Below are 21003 nucleotides of genomic sequence, written 5' to 3'. Positions count from 1 at the left end.
TGTTTACATTTTTTGTGTCATAGAGTCAAAACAGTGCTGTAGACATTCCCGTATACAATACTCAAGTAAGCTGTGGAGCTTAAAGAATGCTCAGTTGGTACTAAAGGGTGCCAAGGATATTACTCACTCCATTACACCACCAGCGGCAGCCTGCACCGTTGATATGAGGCTGGATGAATCCATGCTTTCATTACATTTATGCCAAATTCTGACCCTACGATCCAAATGTCACAGCAGAAACAGAGACTCATCACCACAAAAGTGAATTGCTGCGTCTGTTTCCTGTTCTTAGCTGACAGGAGTGGCACCTACTGTGGTCTTCTGGATTCAGAGATGCTCTTCTGCATACCTTGGTTGCAGTGATTGGTTATTTGAGTTACTGTTGCTTTCCCATATTATAGTCTTTCCAATTGGATCTCTGACATCTACAAGGCATGCTCACTGGATCATTCTCTATAAATCCTAGAGATGGACCTGCTGAGCCCAGAGGCTTAGTCAGAACACTAGCTGATGGATTCCTTGCCTGACATGGTGAAATCAGCCTGATTTTAATTCAGTTTTAGTTTATTTATATAGCACAGAATCACAACAACAGTTGCCTCAAGATGGTTTAGATTGTAGGGTAAAGCTACATAAAGGCACTTGTAAGCAGTCGCTTTCAGTAAAAACTCTGCAGGCAACAGGATGAACTATTTATCTACATGACAGTAGCTGCAACTGGAACATTATTTTGCCAGTAGTTCCTCATAAGATGCTGATTTATCTGGACAAATTGTTGTTCAGCTACAAGTGCATAACTTGAGCCCTTCAAAGATTCTGGCTTTTTCATTGAGGCATTTTAATCTTGGGTAATCTGTAGATAAAAAAACAGTCCGTCAAACTTTATTATAGGTAAAGGGAAAAAATGTGTGTTTATTAATTTCGATTCCTTTCCAGCTGAGTGATGTGAGGAAATCAGAAGGTGTTTGACCTAGTTTTGCAAAATGCATTACTTTGCACTCAATTTATTCAACTTGACTTTGAGCAATTTATTACTAATGTCTCTCTAAGTGCGTCTTTATTCCACTTCACTGTGTCCAAAACATCGCTGGTGCTAATGTTCACAGGGTGTACTGATTATTTCCTGCATGCGCTCATAGTGGCTTTATTTCAGTTGCTGCTTGAGCAATGTTCAAATTAAGATTTTTTTCAGATGCCATCCAAATAATAGCTTTGAATTTTTATGATTGTGCACAGATGATATTAGTGTGTGCATTTAAGTGCGCAATGTGCACAGAATCGCAGCGTATCATGAACGTGGCTCTCAGCTGGGAGGTGACTGCTCGGCCAGCGTCACTCAGTGGGAATTGCCTCTGCTTTTTTGCCTGCAGGCATATAATCGAGCTAGTGTGGTGCTCCCCTTAACTGAGCATTGTGGTTGCCACTTTGATAACAGTCATTGCTCAGATATCCTCCCGTCCCTGTCGGCTGTTTCTCCTTCAGCAGCTCCATTAACACTATAATCGCCAGCCAGATCATTAATATAAAAAGCACTCTGATGTGTTCATCACGCTGCTTGGCCATGTTGTCATGTCAGGCACAGATGTATGAATGTGTAAAAGCTATCCTCCCCCCGCGTAACCCTGTGCTCGAGGCCAGAGGCTGTTTCATAGTTGTACCCATCTTTGTATGGCTCTCTCAGATCTCTTTTGAAATCAGATTTGCAAAATGTCACTCCATTCGCTAGTTGTGTGGAGCCATGTGTGACTCAGGGCTATCTACCTTTGTATTGTTTGATGTCCGGTTTTTGCCACACTTCGCCAATTTTCTCAGGTTAAAGTGTCTTCTCAGATGAGCCCACGTAAATGGAATGTGAAATAGATGCTATAATTTAGTGCATATTCATAGGTTAATGAGCAGTGCTGCTTCTGGCAACACTTAAAGGCTCATAACTATTAAAATGTTACAAAATATACACTTACTACACTTTTTTAAAGTACACCTTGCTAGTACTGGGCTGGACCCTCTTTTGCCTTCAGACTTGGTTTAATTCTTCAGATTCAGCACAGTGCTGGGAGCTTTCCTCTGAGATTCTGGTCCAGAGTCACATGACAGCGTCACAGTTTCTATAGATTTGTTGGCTGAACGTCTATGATCAGAATCTCCCATTCCACCACATCCCAAAGATTCCCTATTGGATTAAAATCTGGTGACTGTGGAGGCCATTCGAGTACAGAGAAGTCCTTGTCATGTTCAAGAAACCAGTTTGAAGAGATTCAATTTTCTACCATCTGCATGTTGCAGTAGAAATCGAGACTCATCACACCATCAACAGCAACAGTTTTACCAAATTCTGGTGAAAGTGTACAAATTGTAGCCTCTGTTTCCTGTTCTTAGCTGACAGGAGTGGAACCTAGTGTGGTCTTCTGCATACCGTAGTTACGATAAGTGGTTATCTGAGTTACTGTTGCCTTCTTCTCAGCTCAAAGCAGTCTGACAGTTCCCCTCTGACCTCTGGTATCAACTAAACATTTTGTCCAAGAGAACTGACGCACTCGGGATAATTTCTCTGTTTTTGGACCATTCTCTGTAAACCTTACAGATGGTCGTGTGGGAAAATCCCAGAAGATCAGCAGTTTCTGAAATACTCACACCAGTCCATCTGTTACCAACAACTATGCCACATTCAAAGTCCCTTATATCTGTTTTCTTCTCCACATTGAAGCTCAGGTTTAAACCAGGTCATGTTGACCGTGTGTCTACATGTCTAAATGTATTGATCTGTATTAGCAAGCATTTGAAGAGGCATATCTAATAGATTATCTTTGTTTTCTGATTTTCTTTTTTTCATAACACAGTTTATGTCCACACAAGGAATGTGATTAAACTTTAATGTTTGAAAGTGATAAAGTGGTGCTGACACATAAAGTGTGATGTGGTTTTGCGCTTGACTTTTAATCGATGGCCTGACTAGCAAATGTTCCCTCTATAAATGCCCATGTCACTTCAAAGCCTTAATCCATTGTTTTAGAAAATAAAAAGAAAGAAAGGAGCAAAGGTAGATGCGTCTTCTTCAAAACATTGCTTCGAGCGCTATCTTTGATAACAGGCAGTGTGATCGCTCTGTACATAAATCATTAGACACAGCAGGAACAACATACTTGGTAGAGGAAATGATGACGCTGTAAACATTTTAACAGCCTTTCAGCACTTGTCATCATTCACTCGCTTGGAAACAATCACATCACCTGATTCAGCCTCTGTTTTCAACAGCAGACTCCTCGGCTGGTTAATGTTTTCAGTATTTCAGCATCTCATTGATTCAGCATATTTACTGGCATCGCACAGACAATATTTCTTTCTGTGCTCAGAAATCAGGAAACTAAAGAAAGTGTTTCGGCTTCTAATAAAAGACTGCGCTATCAATAACTGTTACATTCATTAATTCTTTTCTTTACTGGCAATTATGTAATTAATTAATCTTTTCAGATAATTGCGTAATGATCGCTTTCAGTGCTGCTAAGTAGCTACTTGAAATTGAATTAGACCTATCACCTTTTTTCCTGAGAGCCACAGAAATTAGGGCACGCAGCAAGACTGGAACATGATTCTGCCGCACGAAAAAAATGACTCCACTTTATTATACTCCTGTTGAGTTCACAGCACTGTTGCATCTTAGTGGGCTGTACCCCACAGCTAGCCAGATGGCTCATGCATCTGGGGTGCAAAGTAGTGTTACAAGCACCACCTTTACAAAGTGGCTAATAGAATCCTACTGTTAGCCTGAATTTAGAGACAAACGCAGGCAATGTCACAGTAAATTAAACATTAATGTCCTGACGGAGGTCATGGGAGGACAAACCGTGTGTTGTTCTTTCGGCTCCGTAAAGATCCTCCTGTAAAGTACACCTCTGTTTGTCTTCATGTCACAGTGAAACTCGTTGACTCATTAAATCTGTTTAACTATCCATTAAGAAACGGAAGAGACCCTTTTAAAGGAGGATCACAACTGTGTCGCCACTGAAGACCTAATTTATAATACTGTGTAGCCTGCTGTCATAAAAATATTATATCACAGTGTCATTCCAGGGTGGTGAGGCATAATGTAATATAATCTTCTACAGATTTCACATCACACAGCTGCAAACATGATCTTTTCCAAAAAGCAGCTAAGTAGTTTTGCTGCCTAAATCTGACCAAACCCCAAATAATAGTAAAAACTAAGGTTATTATAGTTAACTGAAACTAATCTCAAAGCTAAAACTAGATGTTTAAAAAACCTTAACGAAAACAAAAATGGGGAAAAATAAAGTAACTATAATGATTTTTGTGAACTTTAAAAAGAAGCTACAATTAAATTAAAATACAAGAAATAAAAAAATAAAATTTTATTACAAGTTCCCTGATGTGGCTTTGATGGACGTGTGTATTAACACTGATTTTCCTAAATCTCACCTCTGACATATACCCTCCATGCAATAATAATTAAAAGAGACTAAAACTAACACTAATAAAAAAAACTTCACTAAAACTGAGCATTTTAAAACAATAAAAACTAAACTTAAACAAGAAAATCCATGCTGGAAACTAAACCGACCCCCAAAAAACAACCAACCAGCCAACCAGCCAGCCAACCAACCAAAACAAAACAAAACTAGAACATACAAAAATTTTGTAACTCTGGTAAAAACTACTTGACTTACTCTAAAAACAGTGAGATCTGTGTGTGATTTGAGCTGCAAGAATTTGTTGGTCTTCATGGCTGTTGCAACACCATGACAAAGGCCTGAACAGACTTAATTTGAACACATCAGAAAGTGCCTTCATGTACTTTTTGTCAAATCTATCTATTATTGCACTTTACAATAACTAAATGAAGGAATTTTCAAAGTGTTAAGTCTTGTTAAAGTGTTCATTATAACTCATGACACAAATGTTTGGAAACAAGGCCGTAACACTACTCGATTTTCACTACTCGTAGAAGATTTCACGATGATGTTGATATTGCGATATCTAGAAAAAATGTCCAAAAATGCATGCTGGTGTTCTTTTTTTTTTGAAACATTTTTTTCTGTGTGTGGCTTTTTTTTTTTTTTTTTTTTTTTTTTAAATAAATGAAGCTACTTTTGGGTGCTTGCTTATTCACAAAGGGTCGTCACAGTGGGTAGCTCAGCGTGTTTGAGTTGGCACATTTTACATCAGATGCCCTTCCTGACACAACCCCAAAGGGATTCGTGTCTCCTGCTGGGATCGAACCAGGATATAAATGAATAATTAAATAAAACTGGGACTTGGTTATTTATTTTAACTTGCAATATTTCAGTTTTTGAAATGTTGTTTTTATTGTCAATAATATTGCGATGCGCACTTACCGGCCATGCTAATACCAGGTTGGGCCCGTTTTTCCGTTCAGATCAGCTTTAATTCTTTCTGGCATAGATTCAGAAATGTTCTGGAACCATTCATCGGTCATGACAGCATCACACAGTTGCTGCTGATTTGAAATCTGGTGACTGACGACGAGTTCATTGATACTGAAGACGTAATTCATAATACTGTGTAGCTCGGTGTCATAAAGAAAGCCGTTTAAGATGATTTGAGCTTTGCTGACATGCAGTGTTAACCTGCTGGAAGCAGCAATCAGATCAAGGGATGGACACAGTCATCGCCAATTCTCAGAGAGGCTGTGGCATTGGAAAAATGCTCAGCTGGTATAAAGATGTCCAAAATGTGCTAAGAAAATATGTCCGACAACATGAGACATTAGACGCTTTCATGTTGTTTAAGCCGATTCCTGATGTGTCCATTCAAATGTTACAGCAGAAACTGAGTCTCGTCAGACCAGGCGATGGTTTTCTAGTCTGTTTTCCAGTTTTGATGAATGGTAGCTGCAATTTCCTCTTCTTAATTGACTGGAGTGGTACCCAGTGTGTTCGTCTGCTGCTGTAGCTCATCTCTGACATCACCAAGACACTGTCACCCAGAAAGGTGGATCACTGGGTGCTTTCTCTTTTGCAGTGGTTGTTTAGGAAAATTCCAGAAGATCAGCAGTTTCTGAAATATTCAAACCAAACCATGGTGCAAATAAGTAATATGTTGTATGATGAGTGTTTATTGTGACACTAATATTTGGGAAGAACCATAACTTTTAATCTTCTTAGATAAAAAAAAAACACATTGTGTCCAGGACTTTTTCAGCATTAAAAGTACATCAGATGTCCCTTCAGTGTCTGAATGTTTCTCCATGTAATGAAACAATCTGACAAATCAGTGCTTGGATTGATAAAAACAGGGAGGTTACAGCCTGACTCAATTGAGAAAATGTATGCGCATGAAAAAATATTTAGTTTAAGATCACTGCAGCTGCATCGTTTTCAAGCTACAAAATGGCATCACTTAAATTTTCTTCAAAGTACATGACAAACGTTGACTGTTTGACAGTTAAGGTAAAAGGAAAGCACAAACTGACTGCGTATTTAGCTCAGCTCTGCAACATTAATTTGGTGAATCCTCTAATGTTTGCACATCGGCTGATATTTTCCAGGATGTCGTGGACACAAGTCGAAGCTTCAGTGGGCAGTTTTGCAGTTTGGCATCGCAAAGCAACAATGACTGTACACAGTGATTGTAGAACAATCCCCATTAATCATGTCGGTAAACTAAAAGGAAGCTAAATGCCTTCATCTTTGTGTGTGTTGGGGTGGGAGGCGGTAAAGAGGCTCAGTCACTGCTGATGAGCTCAGCTTTCTCTGGAGCAGCATTGATTCTCTGCCCTTTAGGAGAGTGCTCTTATCACAAACTGGAACTTAATTCCTAACTCGTTGTATTTAATGCTTTGGAAACTAACCAGCTATTGATAGCAAAATCTCTTAAGGGGTAATAATGTTGATAGCAATCCTAGCCATGTTGTCCGCTGGTTTAAAAAAATGAAAAGCATCCTGCATCTTATCAGCTTAGTCGAGCTTCATTTGAGAAATATGAAGAAATGAAATTCTGTAAACAGGTTTAAAATAAAGGGCTCATTTCCAACTCTTTCATTTTATTCTTGGCTTCTACAGGAATAGTTTTACATAATTCAGAATTAATAGTAGTCTTTATTTATCCTACAGTCGGCCTTTGAATCAAGCCATTTTAGCTTCTCTTTCTTTAAACCAGCTTTCCTCTGATTGGCTGCCCCTCACAGCTAGTATTGACCATATTAGTGATATCTGCTCTCTGACATCATATATTGCTGATACTTTTTCGGAAAAAAAAATGAACTTGAGAATTTAGAGCACTCTGCAGCGTGGATTACACTAATTTCATTATTTGGCATGCTGGTTACGTTTAACGTTAGCACGCAACATCGCAATTGCGATCGTGGCTCAAGAGTTGGGAGGTCGCCTTGTAATCGGAAGGTTGCCGGTTCGAGCCCCGGCTTGGACAGTCTCGGTCGTTGTGTCCTTGGGCAAGACACTTCACCCGTTGCCTACTGGTGGTGGTCAGAGGGCCCAGTGGCGCCAGTGTTCGGCAGCCTCGCCTCTGTCAGTGCGCCCCAGGGTGGCTGTGGCTACAATGTAGCTGCCATCACCAGTGTGTGAATGGGTGGATGATTGTGTAAAGCGCTTTGGGGACCTTAGGGACTAGTAAAGCGCTATACAGGCCATTTACCATTATATACATGCGACAGAAAGCTAAGAGAACCATAATAGTTGCCATTAATTTTCATTTCTTCTCATATCTTTTACAGTAAATAGCTGTTGCACTATTGCAACCACATAAAAAATGTTATGAACTGCTGATAAATACTGTAACTAACTGGAGGTATGTCTCTGTGGGTGAATAGTGAAGCTTGAAATACCCGTCAAGCCAATTACCGAAGTATAATTTCTTTATGTTTTTTCAGGCTTGAAGGTCTAGCCTACCCTTATATTTAACTAGAACTCATATAATTCTACCAAATACACCAGTGAACCTTACCTAAATATACTGGACCAGGATTAAGGATGAGGAACAAAATAAGTTTTGACAAACACATTAATGCTGTCGTTAAAACTAGCTGCTTTTATCTCACAAAAGGGAAGCTATTCCTCTGTTTCAGAGACTTTGAGAGAGCACATGATGTTTTTATGTCATCTCGAGTTGATTATTGCAATAGTTTGCTTCAGGTGTCGGTTTGTCTCTGTTTAGCCGACTGCAGCTGGTCCAAAAACACTTCAGCACGGTTATTAAAAGGCACATGCAAGTGAAATTACATATGCATGGCATGGGTTGGCACCTTTTTAAACTCTCTGATCATTTAAGTTTGCACACTTCCTCTATATCCCTGAGGTCTGTTGAGCGAATGCTCCTAGCTGTCCCGAGGCCCAGAGGAGATCGGGCGTTTGCAGTTGCTGCTCCGAGACGGTGGAACAAAGTGCCCTTTCACATGTGGACGTCTCCAGCATTAGCCGCTTTTATTCTTCAGCAGAGTTCTGTATAGTTTTATTTGAGTTGTTTTACACAACTTTTCTCACTTTTATGTTTTCATTCTTAAACTCTGGTTAAATATTTGGATAAATAAGTGTGTTTCCATGTGGTAGCTGAGAATCAGGTGTTGCTGTTGTCATTTCTGGTGTGTTCGGTTTGACAGCACTACCCTGTCAAGCTCACAAACCATGCAATGGAGTGGATACTGTACCACATGGAAGTGTGCTGAAAGTATCCACATTCAGACACAATGTGGATTTTTTTAATTTTCATTTATCTGATATTATTGTGTAAACATAATCATACAGTTTTGGGTAAATAAAAATTCATCCACAGTTTATGATGTAGTGAAAAAAAAATCAACAGTGAACACAAATGGTTAAACAAAAGTTAAATTTTTCTGTCTAAAATCCCAGAATGCTGTTTTTCCAATGTCCCGCCGCTGACTGGCGGTGGTTGTGATAAGGACATTACAGTTCTTTAATCAAGATGTTATTGGCTGAGCCCAACAATGCCGATACAAAACTCCTTATCCCTCTCACTGCAGTTGCGATATTGCGGTTCAGTGCGTCCATCCGTGGATATAAAATCATTCTAGAAAAGCCGGCTTGTGTTTCTTCCCACATAGCACGAGTTTGTAAGAGGAGGTAAAGTGTGGGGGAGGTGGTAATACTTAAAAGTACAATTGCAAAACCATGAAACTAATGTTCCCTGCTCATAAATATCAAAGTGTGACTGAATTTATTCCTTACGAACTGCTCAATCATTTAGAGTGTGTGAGGTCTCTTGAAACCCACACACGCCTCAAATCTGCTTCACCCAGAAAGCCCATTTTATCCGAGACGTCAACTGAAATACGCACGCTGATTTTCGCATTTTTGTTTCTTTACACTTGAGCTGCCCACCTGCAAAGAAGAGATGTTGTTTTTTAGCTTTCTGCACTTGGCAGCTTTCTGCTCCACTTTCTCTAATTAAACACATATTTTCTCACCCTTCCTCTTCACTTTCTTACAATGTGGTCAACTTGTGAAGAGTACACTCACGGGTCAGCAGGATATGAGTTTTTGCTCTATTAAGAGCAACAGGTTGGACCACATTGGATGGGAATTGCAAAGTAAAACGATGCTAGCCCAGGGTTTATCCTCAGTTCTCCAATCAAACTAAATTGGGATTATGAAATCTAAAATATTTTTGTTAACAGGATTAAGGCGTGGCCCTGAGTACATAACTGGATCCCCCTCAGATTCATGCTGCTTTCTTTTATGTTTACTTCTGTGTTGCTTCTTACAGTTACATGTTGAAGAAGAAATTAGTGGCTGAAATGCGTTCTTTTCTTCATAATGATCAAATCAAAGCAAAGCTGAATGTCTTCTCTCCCCCGGCAACTCTGTTTATGTGCCATTAAGACTAATTTCCTGCTTCTTTCTCTGTCTTTACAGCTACACTGGGAACCTTGGAATTCAGTTTGCTGTATGACCAGGAGAACAATGCACTGCACTGCACCATTAACAAAGCCAAGGTGAGCTACCAAGACGATGCTGATGATGATGACTATTACAAGATTTTGCAGTCTTTGCATGCACACTCGCAGTCGAGCGTCTCTGCTTTGTTGGTGTTTGCCTTGCATTTGGTTTATATTTAGATGAACAGATGATTCACTGCGCAGCCATCTGTCACTACTTTCTAACGAGGTTATAAAGGGCAGATCGATACAAACCAGCTGACGTGTTTTCAGTATTTTCTCAGGTTCGGTAAGATAACTGTCGAGTTAAATATTTTTGAAGAAGCCGCCTCTCGTGTCAACCTACACATACTGGCAAAAAGGCTGTGGAATAGCAACTTAACACATCCCACTGTTAAAAAAAGTGAAAGAGATACTTACAACTATTTTTATCCCAGAAGTATTTCTAAAGCATATTGCTAAAAACCAGATCATAAATGGTACCACGCCAATAAATGTCTTCTTCTTTTTTTTTCTGAAGTAATTTGCTACTATTCAGTTGATTAATGGGGATTTAGGCAGCTAAAGAGTCCGATATGTTTGTTATTGGTGGAGATCAAACCTACGGAGCCCCTCTGATGACATGGTCCAAAAAATAAATAAATTGTGGCCACAAAATACTACTTCATGGGCACGAAATGGGTATAATGTGCCCACGAAATACTTATTTGTGCCCACAAAATACTATTTCGAGAGCACGAAATAGGTATAACGTGCGCACGAAATGCTAATTTGTGGGCACGAAACACTTGACCGATAACCGTGATCCTTCCCAGGCCCTTGCAGTTGGTTGACAATAAAATCTATCCCGGCATCCAGGTCGTACTTACGTCTAAAATAAAACTCAATCATACCGTCTCTTATGCTTATGTCTCTACGCAGCTGTCCAGGAATTGTATCAATATGGTGTGCACACGTTATGTATTTCGTTGCCACAAATGCGTAACTCGTTGCCACGTTATACACAATTCGTGCACACAAATTAGCATTTCGTGCGCACGTTATACTTATTTCGTGCCCTCGAAATAGTATTTCGTGGCCACAAATAAGTATTTCGAGGGCACGAAGTAGTATTTTCGCCCTTGGTGGCCTTTAGTGTTAAAAAACCCCAACATATTAAAAAATGCTAATATTAGAGCAGACCTTTACTTTTTATTTCCTCCTATTCCTGGGTAAATTTTAATATACTGCACTGTAAATCCTTTGTTTTCTGAGGTGCTCCCGTTTTTCTCATCTCATTTTCTTGCTGTTTGCTGGGAATGCAGGTTTTACCTTCCACATCCAGCTGTTTTCCTGGTAAATTCAGGGCATACCTTCAGGAGTTCACCATACTTGTCTCTCAATTGTTGGAAGTTTCTTAAATACTGCTTTTCTCACTAATTAACTCCTGTGTCTTTCCATTGAGCTTCTGTCAATTCAGCTCAACTCTTCCTGCAGATTTTCCAAATGACCGATAAAAAAAAAAAACGCAGCTTTTCCTATTTTTGTTCTTAATTACAAAATTTTTGATTATATTTTACACATCCCTAAAAAATCTTTATATCGTGTATCTCTATAGCCTTGTATTTCCTTGTATATTAATGTTGTAGCTGTGAGAATACTGTGAAAATGCTTGCAGGGACTGCCGCAGTGGCATTGATAAATTTTTCGATAACTACATAATTACCAAACATAGCAAACTGAGATAAACCATATCTCATTTTTAATAAAAGCACCATTTTTATCTGATGTATAAAGGTTGAGCGAAGAGGTGTTGTCCTCGCTCGATCCCTTGCTTGTGGTTGTTGTGATGAAGTGATGGTTTTGACAGCCATGGCTGCCGTCAGCAGCTATAACTCTTCCTATCTGTCTGTGTGAATAGCTGGTATGGAGGAAAGTGGGCATCAGAGGAGCCTGTCTTGGCGGGAGTGTTGGACAGCAGAGTGGGCATCAGGCCATCTTGATTTATGGTGTTTATTTTCTATACCGCTCGGCTCCTAGGCTTCAGCTGCCAACCAGCCAAGCAGAGGAAACGATTTTTCTCCCTTGAATAGTGTGTATATAGCAATTTCCATGATTTAATTTGTTTTCTAAACCCCTTACTGATCCTTCTAACCACAGATTGTTTTGTTGGGTTTTCTGCCAAAGCTTCAAGCTTCAAGCTTCAATAGCAACTTCAGCTTCAGCCTCAATTGAGGATTTTTCTAATGAGATGTTATGGATTGTGGCTTAATGAAGATTAGGAGATTCATACAAAATCAACACTGGGAAACTTTCTTAAACTTCTGTGGATTGATGTTGGCGGCTAAAGAGGCAGAGTGCAGCAGGCACAGGGTTTTTTTTTTTTCTGTGCAGCCGTGACAGCGCACGTGACAGTGCCTATTATCACAGACGAGCTGGCATTTGGTCAGAAAAATAAATGCCATCCATTGCCGAAGCTGACAAAAGGTCACCTGACAACATGACATAAACAAACAAAACAGGTTGAAGAAAGTGGAAAAGGCTGCTGATCAGATAATTATTCTAACATAGCAAAAGATCTGAATTTAACTGGTATAAAAAGGCTTTTATAGAGGAACAGGTCAAATGTAGAAAATTCAGAAGGGCTCAACTCTACCTGCTCAACTACTCTTAATCACATTGAACCTCTCAAGAGAGGAAAACAAAGGAGGCTGAAGTAGAGCCAAAGAACCTGATGCAAATAAAAGATCAGTACTGTAGAGTCGAACTGTAAAACTGTGAAACTGTTTACAATTTCATCCTGTGTGCACTACAGAGGCATTTCTAAAGGATTCTCACTTAGTTTTAAAGAGAGTGGTACATTCTCTGGGTTTTTATCAGCTTCAAATTATATCCTCAAATTTAATTTAATTTAATTGGCAAACTACAAGCTGTTAGCCAATGAGCATGTGGTTTCACAGTCAGACCATCCCTTCTTTGTCGCCCGAGGCTTAAGAATGAGACATCAGAAACCAATGGGTGAGCTCACAGTAGCTGCATCCATATTTTATATTATCTATGGTCATTAACCAGTGGAGATAAACTTGATAACCCTCCTTTCCCAAACACAGAATTAAGCACAATTTACAAAATTGGCTGGATTTTATTCAGTGCAATCCAAACCGAGTGACTGAGTCCATGAACTCATCATGAAAGTGCTTATGGAAGTCAAAGTCAAGTTCAAGAGCCGTTTTCCTTTAGACTTTGACAGGACCAGAAGTCTTTTGCAGCCAAAGCAGCCACAGTTTCAAAGCAGGCCTTATTCCAGAAATTTGTTCTCTGAAATTGTTGTAATTCTATCCAACTCAGAGTAGCAGGGGAAGGGCTAGAGCTCATCCCAGCTGTCATAGTGTCACACACTCACACCTTCAGTCAATTTAGAAATACCAGTTAATCTAGCATGCATGTCTTTGACTGTGAGAGGAAGCTGTGTTACCCATGCAGGCACAGGGAGAACAAGGAAGCTCTGCACGGAAAAGCCCCGGCAGGCTGGTGGATTTGAAACCTGCACTGTCTGTGCTGTCTTCATAGCTCCTCATAGCTTTTTTGATTAGAGAGGCCTCGCCCTGCAGCTCAATCAGCAGACGGAAACCTTCCCACAGTATTTTAAGATATTATTCACTTACCCAGCACAAAAGCAACAAAACGCTATCTGCATAATTTCCCATCCATTAAGTCACTAATCATTACCATGGCATTTTTTTCTATCTCCTCACGCTCCTATCACAAAGCAAATAATCTATCATCTTCAGTCACTTGTTTTCTGGGATGAATGAGTTATCCACTGTACCTCCACTGCACAGAAACAAGTTACCACGCAGTGTGAAGTTCCTTTTTCTACTAATTAATTCACTCATTAATGCTTATAGAGGCTGCTGCAGAGTTGTTTTCAGTTAAACTGTACACATAATATAAGAGGTCTGTGGGTTTCTTGGCCGCTACACATAGTAATCTACTTTTAATTTGTAAGTGGAACTGAAAGGCTCTGAACCAAGCAATAAGTATGAAGGTAATAGGACACAAAAGCCCACAGACTCTCTCTTATTAACATTTAATTAAATTCTTGCCGTGACATGTCAACAAGAAGAGAGCCAGACCTATTTGATAGGATTACCTTTATGAAAGCTACTTTTACAAGGCAAAATTACTGTGATTAAAAACCTTTTTCTCTCTTTTTTTTTTTATACCATTGAAGAAAAAAAACCCACTGATCTTTTGGCATTACGCCTTGAATCTTCAGACTGTTAATAAAACCATGTGTGAGTTCACCTTTCTGATTTCTATCATGTTGAAGTGAACTTAATTTCCATATGGCAGGCATGTCACTAAGCAAAAGGGGAGGGAAACTAGCACTTACTCAAACCAGAAATGTGCTGACTTCAAATAGTATTTCCATTAAGTTCCAGGTATAGATACAGATGTTATAGCAAGAAGCAATGATGACTCTCTGGGCTGTTATTGGTTGGTTATTGATTTTATAAAGACCTGTAGCCCTTCTAAACGAGGGAAATTCATCTACTGTCAACCATATGTTAGACTTCTTTGTACTTGTCCATCAGTTATGGATATATTTGTCAAATTTCTTACACTGAACTGGAAGTTTTACAAGGTTTTCACAAGGTAACTTTCACGTCATCAGCAAAGCATCAAACCTCTAACCCACTGCAGGTTTAACCTTTCCTACGCATGAGCAAAGCTACACAACAGCTGTGTCCCAATTCCTAGGCCGCATCGTTGGTAGGCCACTATTAAAGGCCGATTACATCACAGCCAGGCGACGAAGGCTGTCCAAATTCGAAGGCTGCTCCAAATGCGGCCGACAAATGCGTCCTTCATTTCCCCGGATTTGAAGGATGGGCCGGGTGTATCCTTCTTGGCCCAACCTATCCCAGAATGCATAGCGTGGCCCAGCCAATTCCAGTTTCCAATAATGGCGGCAGCTACTTAGTTTTATCTGCTCCATTTATCAAGAGATCACATAATTGCAATAGCGCTCCGACGTTTTCAGAGACGTCTGGATGGTCAAGGCTCACTATAGCCGCCGAGAACACGGGACTCCCGGGACGTCATTTTCAGACCCCCCGCAGTCTTTTTCTACTCAGGTTAAACATGATATATAAGTCACTTAGATAATTACAAATGTTATTGTTTGGCTTTTTTCAGTGTTTTATTTGTTCCTCAGTAAATCGGTTTGGCTGAGATTAAAGTTATAGTTTTCACACAGCTGAATAAATGTTGAACAGAAAACCGATTAAACAGAAGTGCGAGATGTTCGAGACTTTACGCCGGTGTCCTGTTATATTTTAGATAGCAAGGAGCAGACGGCTGAGTTTATTAAACTCCACCGAGACACCTGGTGACGCAAATCTGAAGGCTAGACTGTCCAATTTTACAGCCGCTCACTTCCACCCTTCTTGGTCTTCGAAGGACCCCGCCCACATAGACTGCGAGGGCAGGGTCCTTGGATGGATGCGGCCTAGGTTTTGGGACACAGCTAACATTAAAGCTTCTTTAATGGCTGAGACAGCATGATTGGCTTGTATTACTGCAGGTTAAGCTGGTGATTGGGTCTTTGGGAGAAGGGGTGGAAAAACTAACATGCTTGCTACAGTGAAATTTTGGATTTAGGTTTGCGCAGTGCAGGGTGACGACCATAGTCTCTCGAATAAGACACAGCCGTTGTAGAAAACATATTCATACACCAGTTTGGCCTTTGAGTTGTGGAACTGTTGAAGATTTATTTTGGGTCATTTTTGCAGACATAAATGTCAACAGCCAGGAGCTAAAGGGCGGGGAAATAATTATTTTATGGGACTGGATTGTGTAATGTTATATTGATCAGTTCCTCATTAAGGTTTATGTAAGTATATGATAGCCATTCCATAACTGTATATTTATCAGGGGTGTTAGTAGGCTTTATTAAAATGTTTTGCTCATTTTTCATGTTTTTTATAATGTGACAACACAATAACTTAACCTTTTGTCCCATCCTCAAGAAGTTTTGCATTGTAAGTGCTGCAAATCCTGTTTTTGAGGTAAAAACAATACATAGTGGATTCCTTATATGGCTCATGAGAAGTCCAACTTGGTACAAGGTGGAAGCAATATACTTGAGTTTGCGGAAACAGGGGAAGATATGTGTGTAAACAGCATGAGAAGCGTACTGAAGCAAGCTAAATGCTACACTAGCACGTGTCAGTGACAACAGCCAGTACACGAATCAGCGAGTACACAACACAAAATGAAGGAACTGGGGTTGTGATGGGTTGCAAAGCAGCTTGCAGATGCACAGGTAATTAAAAAACGTGACTCGTGGGAGATTCACTAAAAAGGTTATCGCCTGATCTGACGGGAGTTCACCATTACTGTACATTATCAGTGCAGTGGTGGGCTACAACATCACAGGATCAGGCTTTAACATTTGTGAAAGAAGCTATTAAGTTTTAGGTCTTACATCGTTAACTTCTCTCCTTTCCTTCCCTCAGCAGAACCAGCATCCCAGGAAGCTTACTAAGCCAAGTGCATCAGAACACATCCATTATCTCACTTGAGAGAAATAAATTAATTTAGCCTCCTTGGGCTTTAATGCATTATAAGAGAGTGCATACATGTAGATGGCCAGAAAGACAAAAATAGCTCAGAGCTGGGAGCTCTTCCTCTACATGGTTGTTGGCTGAAGCAGTCAGAATGTGTGGCATCATGATGACTCAAGTACTGACAAATAAGTTCTCTAAATCTCTTTCTTTGGAGTGTTTCATTTCCATCACCCCTGGTGAGACTTTAGCAAATGGCACAGAATGACTCAGTTTTCATCTCCGAGACCTTGGCCATCAATAGAGATGCTCTTTGTTTTACAGCTAGTTGATACTGATAAAGCTCAGTAAGGTCACTACTTTTAAAGCCACAAAGGAAATGTGCAATTTTTGTGTCTTACTTTGGTATTTGAGATTGTAAATTTCCTCAGAAGAAGAAGTTCATACCAACACGTCGACAGCCTAAACAGTAGAAGAGGTAGAATGTCAGTGCCCACCCAAAATATGTGACTGTTTCCATCCATATTTGAAACTCTACCTCCTGTAGTGAGGATGTATACAGAACAAATCTGTTTTCAGATGTCGAGATGTTTTTATTACTACTTTCATTTTCAGACACTGCTTGGTTACATTTAAGCATCCAGTTGAATGGTAAGTTCTGGTAAAACAGACTGATTTGGGTTAAAATATATCATACTACAACACTGACTACAGGATGTCACCAGAACTGATACTCACAGTTCCATTCGATATTCTGAAAACACAACAAGAATTGTTTTTCTGTGGTACCATACCATCATAGGCAGTATAAGTACTGAAGCAGCTATTCTACCAGAACTGAAGGGGCCAATATACGCCTACAAATGTTCTGGTCCTTACATGCTGAACAAAAACAGAAGGAAGCCTGCAAGCCCATGAAAAAAAACTACAAATGGTGCTGTAGAAACTACATATGGAAGATGGCAGTTAGTTCAGCTGCCGAGATAGCGCCGCTTTAACTCTGACTAATAAAATCACTGTGTCCTATCAACAAAATATAATTCTAACATTTTAAATAAATGACCCATGAAGATGTCAGTAATTTAATATAACTTTCTGATAAAGCAGTTTTTGTTTAAATACTTGAGATAAACATATTATTAAGAATCGTCTACTCATATGGGTACCTACTACTAAGTTTTTGGTATCGTGTTTTCTCTAATGCTGACTACATCTGACCACTATTGTTTGACTAGTTCCAGCAGAGGCAGACTGGGTAATGTTACACTTAGAATTCAGAACAGGCGTTTTTATTTATATTAACATTTTAGTACATCTACTTTGCCTAAAATAAGATGCGGTAATGTTATAAAAGTGCCATTTTAAACATCTTTTTAAGTTCTTACTGCCCTCGTGTAAGAGAGCACTTATAATATTATAACATAATAATAGACAAATAATTTGTCTTTCACAGTTTCATGAGTGTTTCCTTCCCACTCTTGCTAAAGTGCTTGCCCATAGGGGTCATATGATTGTTGGGGTTTTCTCTGTTTCTCTATATTTTTGTAAGGTCTTTACTTTACTATATAAACCACCTTAAGGCAACTGCTATTGTAGATTGGCACTATAAAACTGAATTGAACTGAAACTTTAATTATTCTATAACATATCACATTTTACAACATTATTTTGTGTACTGGAAAAGCACAGAAGCTAAATAAAAGTATGTGACAATGCATTAGTTGTGTAATCAAATCAGGGGTGGCTCTACAGGGGGGCAGGGGGGGGGGGGGGCAACTGCCCACCTCCTATATAGCCCTGCCCCCTTAGCTGGCCCCTCAACTTTTATGTCCTTACAATACTTGTAAAAACGAATTGCTTGTTTGTTCAAAAGTCTCTCATAGCCTTTATTTTTTTAGAAGAGATGATTATACTTTTTGATTATACTTCGCTGAATATGAGAAACAATCTATTAGCACCTGAAAACTGAGTGCTGTTTCAGCTTTTGATCTCCCCGACTTCAGACACAGCAGGCCGGACGGCTGCTGGAATCCACAATCACTGCTTCTTAGTGCTTCCACTCACACCTGACTCTTCCAATTTATTATCTTAGCAGGTAACAGTCACAGTTGATCTGGGTTATTTCTTTCAGATCTAAAAGGTTCTTGCACCTCGTTGCCTGCTAGAATGATCTGCAGGCCCATGGGCAAAGCACAACACGAGCCACACATGTTCAGAGTTTAAAAATGAATCAACGCCTTTGTTCCTTTTTGTCCTTGTAGTAGCACGTCATACCAGGCGGTCTATCAGCTTGTCTATCCATCTGTCCGAAGATTTGGCACATGGTAGGAAATGCCGGTCAGATTGTCCTCAGATTTGCTGCAGATTCTTCTCGACTTCATATAGATAGCAGCATCCAATTTGCCATCTGAAAGAATGTTGCACATACCAAATCAAACTTCAGTGCAATATTTTGTCCCCATCCTTTTAACCAAGCAAAGTGCATGTGTAGGTTCCTGCAGGAACTGGATTTCCAGAGTTCTTGAAAACCTGCTTTCATGGAAAGGTTACTATAGCCAAAAGGGGCTGTTTGCTTTCTTCACTGCTGGCTTCATCTCTGGGTTGCTGTACTGCTTTATCAAATCTTTGCCATCAGTGTTATTTTCACGGTACATCATATTCCTCGAGTCACTCAGAGCGGTATTGCAAGTTATTGCAAATGCATATTGTTTAGAAAGCACAGAGGGTTTAAAGAAAATATATTTCTCCTGCTTTTGTTGTATATTAAAGAACCGCTAGTCATGCTTGCACTTCTGTAAGACTTCCTCATTTTTCTTGTTTTGAAACAGTAGTATATTCCCCCTTTAATATTTGCAGAGAATGGTTTACTTTGTCAGCAATCTACATCTAGTCAGTTTCTCTCACACTAGAAAACAGTCAGTTAGCCAAAAGTCAGAGATAAAGGGAAAAGAGGTAAAGTGTGAAGGAAGAGTGGAGAGACAAGTCTCAGCCTGCACAGAGCAGGGTCGAACAGGCTAGATGAAAGGGAGGGAGACACAGCGGCCGCCTTGGAATCAGAGCATCAGGTGGACAACTTTAACACATTAAAGTGGGGAATGATGGCATATCTCTTGTATGATTGAATTTCAGTGTTGGGGCCCACTCTTTTAGTTAGCCTGTATTTGGATATGGGGTGTGTGTGTGTGTGTGTGTGTGTGTGTGTGTGTGTGTGTGTGTGTGTGTGTGTGTGTGTGTGTGTGTGTGTGGATCATCTTTTGAGATCATCTTTTCCCAGGCATGAGAAAGACACACAGTGAGTCTGAGCGCATCATCGAACAAAATCCATAGTTAGATGAAAAGTCAGAGGATCACAAATTTCACAACACTCCAATTCACTCAGCAAGGAAGTGTAGTCAAAGCGTAGATTTAAATCCTGTTTCAAATCCTGCACTTGCAAAAAAAACCCCACAAAAATCTAGGAAATTAAGGAATTTGTTACTGAAGTGTGTTTCGAAACAGTGGTGGAGAATAAATAAATACTGAAAGCATCGTCATTCGGGGTTTCCCCAACTGTTTTCCCAGGTCTAAGCCGACCTCCTCCTGTGCAATACAAATTTATGTGTTTTGTTTCTTTTTTAGAGATACAACTATTATCTCAGCTTACACATAATGTTATCCTGGTGTTTCTGTGAACCATTTTAAAATGTAAATACGCTAAAATTACAATAAAAAGGAGTAAAAATAGAGAATAATTAACTGGACAGATGTAGCCTGTTCTCATTATTGGGATGCCAATTTAAACCACTATGTCAAAGGCACTCGGTGTTAGGGAACAAACCTGTTTGTCTACAGACGGTGACTTAGTGTGTCTATTATTTAGTTTTGTATTTCTTGCTCTAGCTCTTTGCTCTGTGATTTCTAGTTCTTCAGTTTTGCTAATAATAATAATAATTGAAACAATCTTTGAAAAAATGACTTACCAAGCATGGCAAACAACTCAAATATGTAGAGCAAAATGTTCTGAAACTGCTTCACTTCAGCTTCGATTGGAGCCTATGGTGCTGGGGGCGGAGTCTGTGAATTTACTCTATTGGTGTCATAGCCCCTGTAGGAGTTCAGAGTTAAGAGGTCAAGAGTTAATGTTTCCATTGTAACACCTCCAGATTTGACATAGAAACACTCATTTTTAACACTCGGTTTTAACTACTATCATTTTACACCTCAGAGTTACATTAAAAGAATGTGACTCTGCTTAGAGTAAAATTAACTCTACTTTTGCAAGAAGACTACTAACACCAAAACATTTAACACTTTTGAATTTGCTGTGTATGTTGTGATCTCCCTCATCCCATACTGTGTGTTCCATCAGCCTGCCTGTTTAGTTGTCTGTATTCTCAGTTTAGCCAGTTGTTTGTTTTTTTGCTATCCAGCAATAAAGCTGCATTTGAGTTCACCTTTTTGCCTCTGTGAGTCTGCACTTTGGGTCCACCATTCCTGCCTACTCCACTCAGACATGACACTCGCATGGTTCAGTTGCAAACAAGGTGTCCTTTCTGGAGTGTGCCGTGATGCACTGAGTGGCCA

General features: G+C 39.7%; 1 protein-coding gene across 4 annotated transcripts in view; it reads left to right on the top strand.

Annotated features, from left to right (window-relative positions):
• The window catches only part of doc2b (double C2-like domains, beta), a 180008-nt gene that overhangs the window by 73350 nt on the left and 85655 nt on the right, over positions 1 to 21003 (top strand). For all 4 annotated transcript variants that reach the window (XM_085364704.1, XM_085364706.1, XM_085364703.1 and 1 more), the window contains exon 2: positions 9867 to 9946. In XM_085364704.1, the coding sequence (XP_085220830.1) occupies positions 9867 to 9946 (80 nt within the window). The remainder of the gene's footprint in view (positions 1 to 9866; positions 9947 to 21003) is intronic.

This window comes from Diplotaxodon limnothrissa, linkage group LG10 (genome assembly GCF_057381915.1).
Source record: "Diplotaxodon limnothrissa isolate DT_005_m linkage group LG10, D_limnothrissa_male_GT1.1, whole genome shotgun sequence".
NCBI classification, from domain to species: Eukaryota; Metazoa; Chordata; class Actinopteri; order Cichliformes; family Cichlidae; genus Diplotaxodon; species Diplotaxodon limnothrissa.
The sequence above is the reverse complement of the archived record's forward strand: the minus strand, read 5'-3'. Positions and strand labels throughout refer to the sequence as shown.